The sequence below is a fragment of the Sphaeramia orbicularis genome, chromosome 16, assembly GCF_902148855.1.
Source record: "Sphaeramia orbicularis chromosome 16, fSphaOr1.1, whole genome shotgun sequence".
Taxonomy (NCBI): Eukaryota; Metazoa; Chordata; class Actinopteri; order Kurtiformes; family Apogonidae; genus Sphaeramia; species Sphaeramia orbicularis.
The window spans coordinates 44,531,170-44,552,024 of NC_043972.1; the positions used below are offsets into that span (position 1 = coordinate 44,531,170).

A 20,855-nucleotide genomic window follows, 5' to 3' on the forward strand; every position below is an offset into this window, starting at 1 on the left:
AAACATAGCATTTACAGTTTATGTAGACCATAGGGAAATGTTTTAAAGTGCATAATTTCATTTAAAAAAGCAAAATATCAGTCCTTTAAATAACCAAATGACTTGGGGTTTCCCTGCAGGTGTGTAACATTGTAGCAGGTCAACGGTGCATCAAGAAGCTGACGGATAATCAGACCTCCACTATGATCAAAGCCACAGCTCGCTCTGCACCTGACAGGCAGGAGGAGATCAGTAGGCTGGTGAGTTGTCCCCATTGCTGGTGAACAGCGAAAAAATCACCCAATAGGCTCTGTTTTATTTAACCCAGGTTAACATCTACAAACTATCCTTTCAAAGATGTGAATAACATGAACAAACTGAAAAAATTTGTGTAATTTTAACAATATTATGTCTCAGTTTATCATTTACACATGTACATTATAACTTACAGATCACAGTGGATCTACAAACACACAAAACATTTAGTAACAAACAGAATATTGTTGAAATTGTACTTACTTCTTCTAAGACATTTCAGGTTATTCACATTTTTTGCGAAATTATACTTTGTTTTAGTGTAAATACATGAAAATATTTACATTTACAAAGAGAAAAATTTGGAGTTGTCATTACTTATATGTTATTATGATAGTATTTTACTGGTCCTGCCCACTTGAGATTGAATTGGTCTGATTGTGGAACCTGAACTAAAAGGATTGTTAATATCTTAGTGTAATTTCACAACATAGTCTAAAACAGGGGTGTCAAACTCAGTTTAGTTCAGGGGCCACATTCAGCTAAATTTGATCTGAAGTGGGCTGAACCAGTAAAATAATAACATAATATATAAATAATGTCAACGCCAAACTTTTCTCTGTTTCAGAGTGAAAAAAGTAAATTTACATTATGAAAAGGTTTACATCTACAAACTGTCATTTCAAAAGATGTGAATAACATGAACAAACTGAAAAAATAAGTGTCATTTTAACAATATTCTGCCTCAGTTTATCATTTACACATGTACATTATAACTTACAGATCACAGTGGATTTACAAACACACAAAACATTTAGTAACAAACAGAATATAGTTGAAATTGTACTTACTTCCCTTAAGACATTTCAGGTTGTTCATATTTGTTCAGGTTATTCACATTTTTTTTGCAAAAATATACTTTGTTTTAGGGTAGATACATGAAAATATTTACATTTACAAAGAGAAACGTTTGGAGTTGTAATTATTTATGTTATTATGATAGTATTTTACTGGTCCTGCCCACTTGAGATTGAATTGGTCTGAATGTGGAACCTTACATAAAAGGATTGTTAATAACGTAGTATAATTCTTGCATTTCACAAATTCATCCCAAGGGCCAGACTGGACCCTTTGGCGGGCCGGATTTGGCCCCCGGGCCGCATGTTTGACACCTGTGTTGTAGAAGATGACGGTGTTTCCACATTCACCACAGAGCCTCTGAACGTCCAAATGGGTCATATCTGATGACCATGAAAGGATTTTTACACCAATTATTTACATGTATTGATAGGATTAATGGATCAACATGTATTTAACAGTTTACATTAGTAGATGGTTTAAGTTGACAGTGGATGTTTGGGTCATTAAACCTCCGAGTCAGTTACACATGATGGATGTCCTTGTCACTCTCCCCAGATGAAGAACGCTAACTTCAACCTGGACCCGTACATCCAGGAGTTCGGTATCAAGGTCAAAGACGACATGGCCGAGGTGACGGGCAGGGTGCTCCCAGCTCCAATCTTGCAATACGGAGGACGGGTAATAGACACTACACTAATTCAACGAAAAAATCCATTTCTAAGCTGCTAAAGCAAAGAAGCCTTGAAGTACCGAAAAGAAACCCAATCGACCTAATTCACTTAACATTCTCTTCGGTTGTCTCTTCTGCAGAATCGTGCCATCGCTACCCCCAACCAGGGAGTGTGGGACATGAGGGGGAAGCAGTTTTATAACGGTATTGAGATCAAAGTGTGGGCCATCGCCTGCTTTGCCCCCCAGAAACAGTGCAGAGAAGAAGTGCTCAAGTAAGTGCTAAGAAGTGGTTGCGCTGCAGAGAGGATTATGGTTTTGAGGGGGATTACATAATTTTCACTCTAACATTTTTGGCCAAGAGTAGGACATTATTAGAAGTACTTTGAATCTGCCTGTGATGCAGAGGAAATGTGTGCATCCATGACTGTCAAGGAAAGTGATTGAATTTACAGATTTTAGAGATTACATTGGATTAGAATAGACAAAACTTTATTGATCCTTTGGTCAGAGCCTTCAGGAAATTGAGGTTCCAAAAGCAGCACAACAATGAATGTACACATAAGAAATACCACAAGAAAATAGCAAAACAATAACTATAAAAAACAGTATTGGAAAAAACAAACAGGCAGCTGCTCATTGGAAAGTACAAGTGGAGACAACAAATAGCAAAGTAAGATAAGATAAGACTTTATTGATCCCACCATGGGGACGTTTCACAGTTGACAGCAGCAACATACAACACACAAGTGCAAAGAAAAAGACAGGTAGAAAAAAAAACACGAGAGAAATGAAATATTAAAGAAAATAAGAAATTTTGTATTTATATAAATATTTATATAAATGGAGAATTAGAATTAAACTTTCTTGAAATGTGAATAGTATGTACATGTTTACATTGTGATTGCACATTCACAGGGTAGTAGTAATAATTCAAAATAATAATAAATAGGTAATTATGTTGTAATTTTATCATATGCACAAATGTATGTGTACATGTATATGCATTTGTCAACAGAAATGGTCTAAGTTAAAAATAATAATAATAATAAATGAAGTGGCAATGACAACAAACAAACATTGCACAGTGGATATAATAAACTATATTGCACAACTTAAAAATGCATAGCCACACTGGTGGATTAATAGACATTTGCTCATCTCTATCTTTAAATGTCTTGAAACTGTCTGATCTTCTGTATTGACACACATTGGACAGTGTGAGTCAAACTAAATGTCAAATCCCAGTATGTCATATATCATCTGTCATCATACAGCACATTTTCTGTAAATTCAGTAATAGTTCTACAAGGGCCTGTTTATTACTGCAATTTGAATACAGCATATATTCAACAAACCCAAGGAATCCAAACCGGATTCATCTGTTGTATTTTTCATTGAACTGAACATCTGTCGTCACATATTTTATGTCTAACACTCGTATGCAGCTTTCTGTTTGCTGGGACAGAAAGAGCATGCATTGGTTGTCGACGCTGTTCATGTGACTCTGAGCCAAGGCTTGAAATGTAGTAAACACAACAAAAACAAAACAGACTCAAATACAGTTTTTACCCACAAGCACAAGTAGCTAAATGAACCACCCCCCAGACTGATTAACCACCACCCCCAGTCTAATGGGGACAGTGTAATACTCTCCCTACCTCAGTGCAATAGTCATACCCATGCACCTTGTGTTTAACTTTACCTTGTATTTATCCATTATTACCTGTATGTATCATTATATGTTGTACAGATTTCTTATCTATAGTATAGTTAACTTTTTGTAGAGTTTAGTAGTATTTGTATATTTAATTTTTTTTTTATCTCTGTAGTTTGTGTAGATTGCCAATATTTCCCAGTGTTTTGTGTGATATTTTTATACAGTCTTTTTGCACTTTAATTCTATTCTATTCTATTCTATTCTATTCTATTCTATTCTATTCTATTCTATTCTATTCTATTCTATTCTAAATACACTGTCACTCCAAACTATTTAGATGACAAAAACAACACAAAACTCTCATGTTTTTTTTTTTTTTTGACAGATAACTTATCTGTAATATTGGCATCATCTGTCAGGTTTAGATGTTCAATTCAACCGGAATACAGTTTGTTTGAAAGTCCAACAAAGGGTTACAAATCCTAATTTCTCTCCCAGGAACTTCACAGACCAGCTGCGTAAGATCTCTAAGGATGCTGGGATGCCGATTCAGGGCCAGCCATGTTTCTGTAAATACGCCCAGGGAGCTGACAGCGTGGAACCCATGTTCAGACACCTGAAGAACACATACTCTGGACTGCAGCTCATCATTGTCATCTTACCTGGAAAAACTCCTGTCTATGGTAGCGCACGGCAATGACCTAATAGTTTTTATTTTGTTTTGACTCATCTTTTATAATATAAGGTGCCCATCTTGAACTTTCTTTTCAAAGTTCTTTTCAACATTCGTCCATGGTGCTTATCAAATATTTGTTTTTTATCATAGTTAATTCTAGTCTCTTTGTTGTAATATGGGGTAAGTCTCCCAGTTTTTGCAGTCAGATTTTTTGCTATTTGCTGCCATCTACTGGTGTAAAAGTGACACAGCTCAAACACCAGAAGCTCATTTCATATCCAACCAAAAATAATACACGCATGGAGAAAATACAGGGCATCCACAAAGTCTATTTACAGTTGAAAAAAATTATTACATCAGCGATTGATGAGATGTGTTAATCAGATTTGTTCTATGTTCTCAGTGGTTATCAAAGTTTTTAATCACATTGTGGGATCATGTGCAATCAAATCACTGGTCCATTTTTCTTCAATGCGAGATCAACAGGGTTCTTGCAGGGTCTTAAAAAGTCTTTTAAAGTCTTGAATTTACCTTTTTAAAAAGTCTTTAAAAGGGATTAAATTCGATATGGTAGGTCTTAAGTTATGTTATATTAACTTGTTTATTGTATTGTGTTTAAACTGTGTTTAAAGAAAGTAGCATTAGTCTACTCAGTTCCATCCGTTCCAACCCAACAGTTTATATTGAAATTGAAACCAATTATCGCTAACTTTGCAGCCCCCAGTGAGAAATATGACTCGGAACGGTGGGAATCAAGGCACTGGAGTAAATAAATAAATTTTCCTAAATTCTAGACGTCACAAATTTTTGCCAATATGGCTGTGAAATATGCATTAAATTCTCTTCTTAGTAGTCTTAAAAAGGCCTTAAAAAAATCTTAAATTTAACTTGTAAAAACCTGTAGGAACCCTGATCAGTTACTGCAAATGTTCACCCAGACTTTTTGACTGAATATGTGGCACCACAACTGGATGGCTTTGTGTCCATATAGAGATGGATTAAATGAGGCAAAATACCTTCAATATCTACTTTTCATTATATAATAATTTCCACAGATTTGTCTTCTTTTTCTTTTGTTTTTATTTCAATTTGTTAAATTTTAAGGAGACTTTATGGACAACCTGTACACTGATGAAAACCAAAGACATTTTTCATGCTGTTATTTGTGCTTTGGGACATGCGCAACATTATTTTTAGGTAATTCTTCAGTTCTTATTCTTATTTAGTTTTTGTGCAGACAAGTGAATAAGTGCGAAAGACTGTCCTCATCACATTCCACATTAACCTGTAGATGTACTCTACTGTAGCAACATTAACAACATGTATTAAGGCAAAGCTCTGTTTGTGTTTCCTTGTCTCATAGCGGAGGTGAAGCGTGTGGGAGACACCCTCCTTGGCATGGCCACACAGTGTGTTCAGGTGAAGAATGTGGTGAAGACGTCGCCTCAGACCCTCTCCAACCTCTGCCTCAAGATCAACGTCAAGCTGGGAGGCATCAACAACATCCTGGTGCCTCACCAACGGTGCGTTTCCTGGGCGGTTTGTGGTGTAACCCATAGGTGTCAAACATATGGCCCGCCAGAGGGTTCAGACCAGCCTGTGGGATGAATGTGCAAATGCAAAAAATTTCACCTCAGGTATTATCAATCATTTTAGTTCAGGTTCCACGTACAGACCAATTCAGTCTCAAGTGGCTCAGATCAGTAAAATATGATCATAGTAACCTATAAATAATGACAGCTCCTAATTTTTCTCTTTGTTTCAATGTAAAAAAGGCAAATTACGTGAAATTGTTTACATTTACAAACTATCCTTTCACAACAAATGTGAATGTCCTGAACAAATATGAACAACCTGAAATACCTTAAGAGAAATAAGTGCAATTTTACTAATATTCTGCCTGTTACTAATGTTTCATATAGTTGTAGATCCACTGTGATCTATAAGTCATAATGTACATGTGTCAATGATAAACTGAGGCAGAATAGTCTTAAAATTGCACTTATTTAGTTTAAGAAATTTTAGGTTGTTCATCTTAGTCACAATTTTTTAAATGATAGTTTGCAGATGTAAACATTTCCATAATATAATTTTACTCTTTTCACTCTAAAACATAGAAGTCAAACATAAAAATTTTGGAATTGATGTTATTTATATATTATGTTATTATTTTACTGGTCCTGCTCACTACAGATCATATTGGGTTGAATGTGGCCCCTGAACTAAAATAAGTTTGACACCCCTGTTTTAACTCTGCACCTTTATAACAGTCAAATACATACATACCAAACTAGTGCCACAGTTTTTTTGTAGATACTGTAGACATTGTGCTTGTAGCATTAGTGAATGGCACTTTCAAATTAGCTATAAAATAAAAGTTTTAGTTTGTTGCTGAATCCACCTACACTTGAGTTTTAACTCAGTAATTTAAAATCCACAAAGTTCTGCTGGATGATGTTGACTCATCTCCGTACTTTAGAGTGTGATGTTAACACAAATAATCCAAAAATACCCTGTGCTGGACTTATGAACAAGTCTAATTTGCATCTCCTCCTCCTCTGTCGGTCCTCTCAGGTCAGCGGTGTTTCAGCAGCCGGTTATCTTCCTGGGAGCCGACGTCACACACCCTCCTGCTGGAGACGGCAAGAAGCCCTCCATTACTGCCGTAAGTGTCCCGCACAGCGCCTCAATGAAACTATTCAACCTTGAACACAATCTGAGCAAATGGAAAAGGGAGTATGCAACGTCTCCCACACCGGGTGTTCCACAAAGCCAGGCCCCTGGTCAGATGGGGTGTGCAGGTTAAACCCACACTGGGCTGTATTGCTTTTGGCTTCGTGAACACAGGGAGGGTAATTGGATTAATTGACCTTTTCAGACAGACTCTGTGTGAGCTCTATAGCACAGTAGTCACCTTTTAAGGACAGTGGACACTTTTTTAAGCACAGGGACTTATTCTGTTCTAACCTTTTCCTTTTCAAAGTAAGCACAAAGTTCTCTTTTAAAGTCTCTTAATAAATATTAATGTTGTGCACTGAAGGTAAAAATAACCAAACCAAACGTATGCGTGCCTGGTTTCTCTATTAGAAGTCCAGATGTGAGGGCAGGAGGAACATCGCATTTATAGTCGGACAGAGTCACCGAAGGCCTCTAAATAACGTCAGGAAATGACACAACGATGTTGTACAAATACAAACGCAGTGCCGTTGTTGCTAGGCAACAGTGACATCGTTGGCTAAGCGTGGTGGGCTTCACATTGTAGATCAGTCTCATTACATGCAGCTCACTTGTGAATATATTTCTTTTCATCAGAAATGATTTTTTGTTTTGTTTTGTTAGACTGGACAAATGTATGAAATTTAGAAAAATTCACTGACTGAACAATTCAACTCTGTTTTTTTTTTTTTTTTTAACTTACTGGTTGAAGGATTTTCTTACTTTGTCTGTAGACCACCAGGAAATGCTGGTCACCATGGCAGAGGTCATTTCCAAAATTGGAAACGTGTGTGTTTGATCCGGGCAATTTAGAAACAGACATAACTCGTCCTGCCCTCATCGTACCTATATTGCTGTGTTCACTGGCAACAATAGCCCCTTATGTTGTATATTTACAGGTGTTTTTACACTATAAGTGTTTCAACCTATGGTTCTGTTTAATCCGTACTAACCGAGGACCCCAATGTGGTCTTGAGTTAGCCTTCACATCTCCACATTTTCTTTGGATGGATCTGAAAATTCTTAAACTCTGGACCACGGGTGTGAAACATACAACCCACCAAAGGGTCCAATCCAGCCCATGGGTTGAATTTGTGAAATACAAAAATTGCATTGAAGATATTAACAATCATTTTAGTTCAGGGCCCACATTCAGCCAAATTTGGTCTCCAGTTAGACCAGTAAAATACTATCATAATAACCTAGAAATAATGTCAGCTAAAAATTGTTTTTTATGTTTTAGTGTTTAAAAAAAAAAGTAAAATTACATGAAAATTTATACATCTACGGACACAAAAAATTTGATTAACATGAACAACCTTAAATGTCTTCAAGTGTAATTTTACCAATATTCTGCCTGTTACTAAATGTTTTGTGTATTTGTAGATCCACTGTGATTTGTAAGTTGTAATGCACATGTGAAAATGATGAAGTAATGCATACAAAATGAACTTATTTTTCTCAATAAATTTCAGGTTTTTCATGGTTGTTCATGTTGGTCATTTTTTAAAGGATATTATGTAGATGTAAACGTTTTCATCATTGTTTCACTCTAAACCATAGAGAAAAGTTTACAGTTGACATTATTTATTGGTTATTATGTTTATATTTTACTGATCCAGCCCAGTTCAGATCATATTGGGAGGACATAGCCCCTGAAAATGAGTTTGACACCCCTGGTCTAGACCAAATGAGGTAGGTCTGAAATATAAACATACATGACCTGACACATTCCATGTCACCATCCAAAAGTAAAGCCAAAATTTGACAGTTATGGGTGCTTCTGTGATGAGACGATGGGTAGAGCAGTAGAGTGATGGATTCCTAATATATATTTACCACCACTGCAGCTTGAAAACAGAGTCCAGGGGACACGAAGAAGTCTTGTTTCCACTCAGACCAGTTGAATTTCATAACAGATACAGATAGAGATTAACTTTATTTATCCCTGAGAGGAAATCATTTTTTCATCAGCTTAAAAAAAAGAAGAAGAAACCCTGATAAAAACAGAATTAACTAACAATCATCATTTAATCAGTCATCATTCTAATACAATATCTTTTGGGAGCAGTAGGTGTGTAAGTATGTAGAATCAGCATCTAAACCTACATAGTTCAACAAAAAGGATGAACATAATTTACATATTTTCTCTATAACAGTTATTACATATTGACAGACAGACATTGTTTTAGTTTTGTACTTACACTTAACAGTATTAATTATTTTCTGGACTTTTTATCTTGTTTTCACTTTTATTTCCGGTAACATAAGCATTTAAAAGCTGCTTAGCCAAATAAGCAGGAATGGAGATATTTAATCACACTCACTTTTCTCATTTTTTAAGCACTAGTCCCCCCATCCTTCTGTCGTATTCACAAGACTGAACTGTTTTTTATGTTTAAATTGGATAGACGCAAGATATAAGATGTAACATTTCTGATTGTTAGGAGTATATATAACCCAGATATACTTTATGGAGGTTTAACACCAGTATTCTGAAGGACCCACTTGTCAAAAACAGAGAATTTAAAGATTACATGAGTAACATAAGAAAAATGGAGCATCGTTTCCTTGTACGTTATGGTGGTGGGTTGTCATTAGAGGTAAACTCATAGTGCAGTCAGCGCTGTGATCCTTTCATTTAGTAGCATACGAGAACATCTGCACTTGAACTTTTTGTTTAGACTCGGATACAAAGTGAACGAGGCAGAACGAAGGCTTAGCGAGGGATAAAGGGAAACAAATGGCTCATCATTGACTCACGTTCATAAAGGAAATGACGTCAACCCCCGTCTGCCCTTGGCCTCAGGCCGGCTGCGGTTGGTTGTGGTGTTGCCTAGCAACTCCAGCAGATGACGGAGTCAAACATAGAGGATGGGAGAGGGAAGAGGCTGTTTTTGATCCAAGTTTATGAGGCTGCTGAAAAATTATACAGTAACGAACAGAACGGGAATAAAAGCAATGAAAAATGAGAAAAGATTGACGTTGAACCTCTGACACTTTCCAATGTCAGCCTTCGTGAGGCGCTAATGTACAAGTAAATGACAGGAGCGCTTTAGTAATCTGAGTACTGCATTTATTTTTTCCTAAAATTGTCAAAATATTTCTGGTGCTTTTTTGTTGTTGGCATTAGTGACAACGAAGGGCACAATATCACAATAAAAAAAAATTTAAAAAGACATAAATAAATAAATTCTACAACATGATTTGGCTGTGGCCTTAATAAATGTCAGATGATTTATCTTATAAACAATTAATTTCTGTAACATTTTTAATATTACCACAGTAATATGAGTGTTGGAGGAAAAAGGTTCACATTTCCTTTGAGGTGTTGTGAATATAAACTCATGTATTATATGTAAACTCATAATGTTTTGATAATTAAAGTCCCAAATGAGAAATTTTTTATAAAATTATCATTACATATACTGGAATATCTATATGGTATTATTAAGTATCAAACCTTTTTTTTTTTTTTTTAAAGAAGGCAGAAAATGTGAGATATGTAAATTACAGTGGAGGCATAGAGTTAACAGAATGGACAATAGTATTTTTAATCACAGTGATGACAGTTAGTCATCAGCTCTAATGTAAATATTGTTACAGTCGTACTGATGAAAACATGCCTGTGAGTCAGCTGTATCCTTAAACCCTTCCCTTCTGTGTGCTCCAGGTGGTCGGCAGTATGGATGCCCATCCCAGCAGATACTGTGCCACAGTGCGAGTCCAGAGACCCAGACAGGAGATAATCGAAGATCTGTCGTACATGGTGCGCGAGCTGTTAATTCAGTTTTACAAGTCGACCCGATTCAAACCCACCAGGATCATCTTCTACAGAGATGGAGTTCCCGAGGGGCAGTTGCCACAGGTACATAACTGTACCGTAGTTCCAGCTTGTCTAGAATATCTGTGTTTGTAAATTACCACATTATCTTGAGTGCTAATAAGGGGATGTTGTTCCACAGATTCTCCACTATGAGCTACTGGCCATCAGAGATGCATGCATTAAACTGGAGAAAGACTATCAGCCAGGCATCACTTACATTGTGGTGCAGAAACGCCATCACACGCGCCTCTTCTGTGCTGACAAGTCTGAAAGGGTGAGCTTTAAAATATAGTTTGTAAAATGTGTCACGTCACATTGACATTATTTGCTTTATAACCAGGTCCCATTGTCATGAAAAACCAGAAAAAGTCAGACTGTTAAAATCTCATTTTCCAGGTGTAGAAAAGTATTTCAAGGAATTATGTTATTTAATTTTTCGGGATGTAAACCTCTCAACTTTTTAGTGCAAGAAGTCATTTTGAGATCAAATAGATCATGAGATTAGTCGAGAAGGGACACAGTGTTTTTGCACTGAAATAAAAGACGTAATATTATAACAGTAAAACTAAATAAAATGATCAGCTATTCAGCTGATCCACAGTTTAAAGCCAATATTTATGTGTCTTCATGGGGTGATAGATAGATAGATAGATAGATAGATAGATAGATAGATAGATAGATAGATAGATAGATAGATAGATAGATAGATAGATAGATAGATAGATAGATAGATAGATAGATAGATAGATAGATAGATAGATAGAACACAGACATCCTCCATTTCAGACATCTTCATCATATATGCTGTCAGTCTTAGAGGCTTAAAGGGGTCATATTTTGCTAAGCCCACTTTTATTAGTCTTTGGTTCATTTATTTGTGTATTTGGACCCTAATAGTTCATAAAGTTTGAATTTGAACCCTCCAGGTGCTGCAAAGCTATCTTTATATTCATTTTGGCAAAAATTGAGTGGATTTCTACAACCCCTTTTAATTCCTGCTTAATTTGTTACGTCTATAACTAGTTACATCATGACATTTGCACATATAAGGTCAACACTTCCGACGAACATTTCTCCGAGTACGAGATAATTGTTTATCAGCAGCAGCGGTTGTAGTCCATACTGAAAATATGTCCAAACTTTTAGCCGATTACCTAAAATGTTCAGTTGTTTGGTTGTATTAACGAACACAAGTGGATGAACGGGACAGAGCAGCACAGCCAACAACCTGGAGGGGGTGGGGCATGAAGTGGCTCATTTGCATTTAAAGGGTCAGCGCTCAAAACGACCTTTCTGGTGTCATTACTCAGAAATAGGGTTGAAGATGGACCTGTGGAGTTGAATTCATGAAGAATTCAGACCCAAGCAGAGCATTTACAGTTTATGTAGAGCACAGGGAAATGTTTTAAAATGCATAATTCCATTTAAAAAAGCAAAATATCACTCCTTTAATGCGGTCATTTGGCATATACGTGTGCATTTACACACAACATCCCCAAAAAACAAAAACAAAACAAACGGTAAGTAACAGTCAGTAAGTCAACAGGCACACAATTTAGTTTTGTTTGCCTGTTGACTTCCACAAAACAAGAGAGTAAACCTGCCAGATTTAGACACTGAGGACAAATGTCAAAAATAGTGTGGTCTCATCACTGAGCAAGTTTAGATCTGTATTATTACATTCTGTAGAAAATATTAGCTCAGTGGTTATCCTGGGTATATTTGAAGTGAATATAAGAACTAACAGTGTGTTGTCTTTCAAAATATATTACTAAACCTTGAGAAGTCATGTAAAAATTATAAAAATGTTGTCTGCAAAAATGTGTGTGACCCCTCTGGATCATGACCTTCCTGTCCGTTTGATTTCCACAGATTGGGAAGAGTGGGAATATTCCTGCAGGGACTACAGTGGACACCAGCATCACTCATCCCTTTGAGTTTGACTTCTACCTGTGCAGCCACGCAGGCATACAGGTAACACTGGTCTACAAGGAAAATGCTTCCAGAATAAAAGTAATGAAATTTTACCCCATGAGAGTCACTGATAAAGAAAAATCAAGTAAAAAATGCTGGTTGGCTGAACATTTCAAGCTACAGCCTTGGGTCAAAATGTGAAATTCAAGAATTAACGAGAGAATGGGTTTGACTCAAAAGGAATATTTGTCTCAGAGCTACATGATCTACTTCAAAACACTGTCTGCACATTAGAATACATTCACTTTACAGGTTCTATTTAGTGGAAGATTTATAAAACTATTATATAAATGTACATAAACCAATATATATGTGTAATAACACTTAATCATATACCTTGAAAACATCAGCAAACCGGCACTTTTGTCATTTATTTTCCAATTAATCTTATTAAAATGCGTAACATTTAGCACATTTAATCTCTGAAGCAAATCATTTCTAAAAAATTGTAGACCAGTGTAATCACAGCATTAAATTTTTTTAGTGCAGAGTTCAAACATGTTCCACAAGTTTTTTACATATTTGGGTCAATATCACTATGCAGTGCCTTTGGTGTCCCCCAGCAGAATCTAACTGTCACCATGAATACACTGAAAAATAATGAAAGTCTGGGGTTTTAGTATGAATGGGCAAACACTTACACATATATCGGTACAATTTTAAACCTCTTTATTATTTTATATTTCTTTGAGGGAATGTACATGATTTGTGCATGTCCCTCACACTGCCCTTCTATGTTTTTTGAGTTTGATAAGGGTTTAAATAAAAGAAAAAAAAAAATACTCTTTAGATGTTCTCATTGTACTCAAGTTTTTCGATAAAACAAATCATTTTTATAATTTATATTTAATTTTCATAATAATATTTAACATTCTACACGTCCTTGAAACTGATGTTCACCCTGTTATTTTCGGGGAATTGCCCCTTTAATAATCTGGTTGATGACATCATGGATGACATCATCATCCTTTTGAGTGTCTTTGTTGGAAACATAGTCTAAGACAGCATTTACATTTCAAAATCATCATTTTGTGTTTGTACTTAGATGTGGTCCAATTTAGCATGTCCACCTTGTCACCATAAAAATATCATTTAATATGAAACTTTTCAGAAATTGTAAATATATTTGTTAAAGGTGCCGTATGTAGGATTGTGGCCAAAACTGGTACTGCAGCCATATTCAAAATACTGTAGAGCATGGTATCCTCGCTGCCTCTCCCCAGACTAGGGGTTGCCAGATCCAGCATGAGCGTCTACTACTAGCGTTTCCACTAATCCTTGCCACCACACCATAAATTTCATACAAAAAAATCATCACCAGACTTATTATACGTAAGTATATATAATAGGCCAGTACAAATATCCTGCACACTCAAATAAAAGTTTACAAAGATTCAGGAGGTAGGGAAAAGGTAAATGAGCCTTAAGTTTTACTTTTACTTCCGTGAAGTACAAGCGGCACGGCTTGCTACCGTACGCCCCCCCTCCCCACACACACACACACACACACACACAGTATTATAAGATTCCTTAATGTCTGGTGACAGTCAAGGCCATTTTATAATTACTTAGAACATAATTCCCACATACTGCACCTTTAAACATTACACGGTCCTCTTCAAAGATGACCTACAACATGTGGTCATTAAATTCTAACTTTAGCTAAAACTGTCCACCCTGTCACTTATTTTTACATGCATTTGTCAGTGACAGGGTGGACATATCTGACATATTTTGTGGTCTGCTTGCAAAAAAAGTATTAAAAATGTGGGAGCTTGACCAACATGCATTTCTAATAGCCTACAGTCGACCTAACACATTGAATATAAAGTGAAAATCTCAAGGTTATTTTTGAAATTTTGAAGTCTGAAAGGCAACTTATAGTGATATCGATTTATTTACATTGTCTTTGACCCAAAACTTCATATCTTTTTTTTTTCTTCACTGTCAGAATTTAACTTGGCTTTCAACATTGTATTCTTCCTGTTTGTTTCCAGGGTACCAGCAGGCCGTCTCATTATTATGTTCTGTGGGACGACAATCGCTTCACTGCTGATGAGTTGCAGATCCTAACCTACCAGTTGTGCCACACTTATGTGCGTTGTACCCGCTCTGTCTCCATTCCTGCGCCAGCCTACTACGCTCGACTCGTAGCCTTCCGTGCCCGCTACCATCTGGTGGACAAGGAGCATGACAGGTAAGAGCGTTACATTCCAAGGAACATCTCATACAAAGACAATATTTTACATCTTTCAAAAATATGTTTGTGTAATTCTTATTGTTTAGAGCCCATTCTTATTAATATGAGATCAATTGTTGCTTGCTACAATTAAAAGAGGTCTTCGATGGTCCATGAATGGTCCAGACGTACAGTTCCCTTCTACTTAACTATTACATAAGCCAGCATGGGCAAAAATGTAAACAGGATTAGCCCTGTCATACTCTTTAATCAGCATCTTGCAATTATTTGAAATAACTTGGGATTTTTTATATATGTATTTTTTAAGTTTTTAGCATATTTATTATCAGAAACAACTGTAAATGTCAACTATTTTACATCTTTTTAATTTTTTAATTTTTTTTATTTTATTTTATTTTTTTTATTATTATTAGTGATAGTTAACAAGACATTGTGGACAGAAAAACAATAACAACAACACATAAACAAAGGGAAAATCAAACAAATAAACAAACAAACCAAAAACAACAACAGAGTAATGACAAACAACAACGACAACATCATATTACAATGAAAAAGATAATTAATGTAAAGAGCAACTAAACAGTGTAGCTTGATTAGGGGCGATAGGGAAAAGGGGAAGAGGGGAGTATGAATGAAAGTGAGAAAGAGAGAGGGGGGAGTGAGGGGGAAATAATAATTGTTGTAATAACCAAAAATATATAATATTAACACCAGTAGTCTAATAATAACTTGTGATTATTTTCTATAATGGTAATAATTGTCTTCATTTGGGTGAAACTAACAAATACCATTTTATCCTTATCTCTGCTTTGAAATTTCAGTGGAGAACTTGTACTGTAATGGTTAATCTTTTCAACTTTGAATATGTCAGTAGGGGCTTTGTATATTTAAATCATAGTATCGGTTTTTATTAACAAAGAGGGAGTGTTATACACAATGTGGCCAAAAAAAAGTCCTCACCTGGATTTAACTAAGCAAATACACAAGAGCACTGGTTTTCACTTGGCTGACACAACATATTTTCCTACGTGCTCTTTCTCTGCTGATGTGAGTGTATTCACCTGTATATGTGTGTGTCTGTGTCTGTGTGTGTGTGTGTGTGTGTGTACGTCAGAGTTCTGCACCGATGCACGATACAGAGTACAGAGAAGAGACAGAAATGACCTGCTGTTGTGTAAATAAGATAAATAACATAATGCTATTTAGTTTGTTTCATAAAAGGACAGAGTATTGACCTGTTCTATTGGAAAGGTATCTTTAAATGACTTCTGCTGTGATCTGGCGCTATATGGAAAATACAATTAAATACAATTAAATAGCCCTGCGGGGGGTACAGTTTTAGTATGATGGTAGGGGAAACACTGATTTTCACACATGGATCGGACACCACAGGGTCCAGACCTGAACTCTATTGGGAGTCTTTAGAATGTGAAGGAGAAGACCTTCCACAGTGCTCTGACTCTCCGTCATCACTACAAGGTCTCTGAAAAATTCATGTAACTAAAGACAGAAATAAATGTTGTAACTTTTTCTGTGATAGTTCATAAGCATTGTGTGGTATCATTTATGCTCTTCCAGTCAAAAGCTAAATGCGGTCTAGCAGAACATTGTGAGATTTTTTTTTGGCCAGGTTTTGCATTATAATTGTATCTTCTAAACTACAGTGGTGGCATAATGTTCACAGTCATAACTACTTGTATAACAGTCAGAAAAGGTAAGATATTATCAGCGATGATGCATGAGTGTGAATGTGTGAGTGAATGAATAATGGATCCACTGTACACCCTTTGAGTATGTGTTCATAGAAAAGCGCTATATAAAAAATCTAATTTATTACCTCCACCAGGAGGTATTGTGATCGCTTTGCTTTGTGTGCGTGGGTGCGTGCGTGTTTGTTTATTTGTGTGTTTGTTTGTTAGCAAGATAACTCAAAAAGTTATGGACGGATTTTCATGCAATATTCAGGAAATGTTGATACTGGCACAAGGAAGAAATGGTTAAATTTTGGTGGTGATCGCTTGCCTCGCTTAATCATATCTTCCTTGTGCCAGTATCAACATTTCCTGAAAATTGCATGAAAATCCGTCCATAACTTTTTGAGTTATCTTGCAAACAAACACGCACGCACTGGAGGCAGATCTGTCCTCGTGGAGGTCTGCGCTCTCCGAGTGCTTTTCTTGTTATTATTATTATGAATATTATTATGTTTCACACCCTAAAGGCACATTTATGCTCCCTTTACGTTTGTAAATAGGTTTCAAATGTTGTCAAGCATCACTGCCTTCATACTTCCACGCTTCTTGTGTTGGAATGACCGTTTCTCAGTCAATCCACCAGAGGGTGTCACTCTTAATTAACATACTGGCCGAATACCACAAAGAGGAGTAAAGTTTTTTAGGAAGAAGAACGTTAATAATGACAAATACAGTGACAAAACAGGAGGTATTACTAATGTGGATACTAATGTTGATATTGAGAAGGGTTGTTGTCGTAAATATGTCGGTAGTTTTTCACTAACTCACACAGTCACACTTTGAAAAGTTCTGCTGTTTTTGGAAATTATTCTCTTCAAATCTCAACACTGCCTCCACGGTTCTTGGTGGTACTGCTCCGTATTCTCCATTTGAGTTCGCATCCTCAAGCTCCCAGAGGATGGATATAAATATGGACGTAAACAGAACACTCCATCTGTGTACACATGTGTCATTAACATAGAGCATGAATGGGCCTATGGTTGTTCTGTATCAGTCTCCTGGCCCCTCATTTGAAAAGCTTTGCCAATAATAATTTCAAGTGTAATTTAATGTTGTCCTGCTTCGTCTCTCTCTGCAGTGGAGAGGGCAGCCATGTGTCCGGTCAGAGCAACGGTCGGGACCCCCAGGCGTTGGCCAAAGCCGTTCAGATCCACCACGACACCCTGAGGACCATGTACTTCGCCTGAGCTCCTCCAGCCTCCACCAACGATCCACCAACGATCCACCGACCGATCGTTGATTGGTTTCCTCCCACCTCATTTCTACCTGAGTGGGCACATGGTCCGCCACCACCTCCACTCCCTTCACCCTCACCACCACCACCTCATCCTCATCCCTTATCCCCAATGACTGCCCACTACACATCAACTCCACCAACCTGCCGGTCGAGTCACCCGATTCCAAGAAACACAAGGCCCTTCACCTATAAAACAGGCAGACTCTACAGCCTCATGCACTCAAAAGGTTATGAATATTATTATTATTGTAATTTTGTTGTTTTTACTTTACCAGGACTATTGCTCTTTTTATGTTGAATTTTTAAAAACGTGGGTATTATGTAATTGTATTGTACGCTACCTTCACACTCCTATGTATGTAAGTATGCAATACGGATGGGAGGGGGATAATAGGCGATGAAAAAAAAAAAAAACGCGTTTTTTAACTGCCACCACAATGCTGCCTCCTTACCAATCCGAATGCCGGATGCCAGTGTTCCAAGCCCCTTACCACGGGGGTTCCTCAAGAAGGGGTGGTACTGGGCACGCACACTTACATGTATCATTTTAAAGTTATGTCATGAACTACATTCATGTTTTTAATGTTTTTTAAATAATGTATTTTTTTTTTAAACAGCCTTGAGGAGTCTGAGGTAATGGTACATTTAGCACTTAGTGTTAGCATGTAGGTGCCATGAGTCCTGCACATAAAAAAAAAAGATTTGTTAGTACGTGTGAGGCTAGCCCTCTGGTCTTTATATTAGCAGAGACAGAAAAGAGCAGGCGTAGCATATCGTAGACACAGAAGAGAAATCCTACCGCACTCTCTGTGCCAGTTGGCCAGTCCCTTAGAGAATTAGCCTTATAGAGGCAGACTTAGCATAACAGTAGAGGGACCATTTTGCATAGAGTGTGTCAAATATACTGTACTTGCACCCCATGCACCTAAACCAGCATTATTAACCAGCCAAAAGTGATGCCAACCAATGGAAAAAGGGGCACTTACATAGGAAGATAATCTTTTTATTTCTGCATGTTCTTTTTGGATTTTATGAGGCACTTTTTTTATTTACCTTTTGCGATTTTATTTTATTTTATTTTTTAACTTGACTTCAAAACGGTGAGATTGTCTGTCCTGAGGCTTGACTACTTTGAAGTTTTCACGCTCTAAACACTTGCATAGCTTTTCAGAACCGAAGGGGCAATAGGCAAGGTCCAACACACCTCCGTAGATTTGAATACAGGCAAATAGAGAGAAAGAAAAGTCTGTAATCACTCAAGTGCTGCAAAAAAGCTGAACTGGAAAATTCAGCTTATCGACCTTGCTCTTGATCATTCTGCACATTCCGACGTGTATCGGGGCAGAGATGACATCACACCATGCACTCTAAAAACGCATCCACCTACGCACTTCATCTTTGCATACTTGCCTGCACCCTTACTACACCCGTCCTTTGTTCTATTCTTCCCTCTTTAGACTCCCAGTATTTGGTAGCAGAAGCACACACATTTCTGCCCTCTTGGCCTCTTTCTTGGTGTGTATTGTCTTTCAATGCACTTGTCCCCCTTTTTCCCCCTTTATATTATAAACTGTCATCCATCATCACCTCCTTCTCCTCCTCCTGCTGTCTTCTTCTCACTTTTAACATCACACACCTGCAGCATCCCCTGCCCCCAATCCCCTAGTCTGTGTTAGCCAATCCCCATTGGTGCTCTGTGTGCATGGGCGGCACAGATAAGGGGGACCGCTGCATTGGAAAGGGTGGGCAGTTATTACTTCTTAATATGCCCTGCCTTTTATATCTAGTCACTTTCTGGATTTACAAAAAAAAAGAAATGCATGTAGTTATTTTTTAATGACTGGATATTCTGAGCCACCTTATTCTGGTTTCCTTAGAGGTAGGAGCCTTGCGCTCACCACTGCCTGTCAGTCGTTTTTTGCCTCGATTGTGTAATAGTTACAGAGACTGCTTTTTTTTTTTTTTCTTTTTCATTATTATGATGAATATTGTGACTAGTGTCAAAGTGTATCCTCAAGAGGGCACTGTGGAGACGGTCTCAAAATTCCACCTCAGTTGCCCTTTAAGCGCCTCAAATCTTGTCTGACGGTGAAAAAAACACCCCTTTGAGCTGAAAGGGATCAAAAGATAAGAGATCAGATGAGTTTGATTTTTAAATCATGTTTATGAACTTGCATAATCAAAATGCCTTTGTACACCATTTTACTGATCCTTCATTGTGTCCAAGGTGATTTGTATATATAAATATATAATATTAACCTGTTATGTATTTCGGCTCACCAGTTGCTGGGCCTTTCACAGTTGGGGCCAGTGTTCTTAATCACCCCCCATTCTGTGACTTAAAGAAAAAAATATCAGTCTGGGGGGGAGCATTTTTTCCAGCACCACTGAATTCCAGATGCAGTTCTTCACTCACTGAAGCCACAAAGCACCTTGTAAATGGGGGAGACGAAATGGCAAGTCACCCTGGAAATGCATCATGTGGACAGCGGAGAGCGCACTCCTCTCCACACAGCCTCACTGTCTGACTAAGCAATATTGAAGCCACTGATCAAGAACAGTCCTTGTCATAGCACTTCCCAATAGATTTGAATGAAAGGACATGGAAGCATATTATTTTGGCTCTGTATGTGATAGTATGGGAACTCTGTTGGGGAGGGTTATTTTTTAAAGAAAATAAAATTGTTTTTTATTAATTCTTTTGGTTTTGTTTTTATTTGCTCGTAATATAAAGGTTCAGGCTTATGTTTTCTTCATGCCGAATAGGTGACCTGCTCACTCATACTAAGGCATCAGGAACACAGTGATCCTTACTTTGATTGTTGATTTCTGTCCTGCTTAACCTACCCTCAAATCTTACCCACTGGACCTGTTATTTTCTGTATTATTTACCTGGTTTTCATTTTGATCTCTACCTTTTAACCCATAAAGCCCCAGCTACTTTTGTGGCACTTACCAAATTACTTTTCCCTCTATATTTAAACTTTCTTAAGTGATTTATCACCATTTATTATAATATCCTCAGTATTTTGCATTTTTTCAGTGA

The 20,855-nt window shown here is 37.1% G+C and overlaps 1 protein-coding gene across 1 annotated transcript in view; it reads left to right on the top strand.

The window, feature by feature from the left end:
* Positions 1 to 20,505, top strand: part of ago1 (argonaute RISC component 1) — a 46,018-nt gene extending 25,513 nt beyond the window's left edge. The window contains 11 exon segments of the mRNA XM_030157199.1: positions 120 to 239; positions 1,651 to 1,773; positions 1,906 to 2,039; positions 3,923 to 4,107; positions 5,464 to 5,623; positions 6,675 to 6,765; positions 10,489 to 10,683; positions 10,781 to 10,915; positions 12,514 to 12,615; positions 14,613 to 14,812; positions 17,651 to 20,505. Of these exon segments, the coding sequence (XP_030013059.1) occupies positions 120 to 239; positions 1,651 to 1,773; positions 1,906 to 2,039; positions 3,923 to 4,107; positions 5,464 to 5,623; positions 6,675 to 6,765; positions 10,489 to 10,683; positions 10,781 to 10,915; positions 12,514 to 12,615; positions 14,613 to 14,812; positions 17,651 to 17,759 (1,554 nt within the window). The 3' untranslated portion in view covers positions 17,760 to 20,505.
* The last annotated feature ends 350 nt before the right edge of the window (positions 20,506 to 20,855 follow it).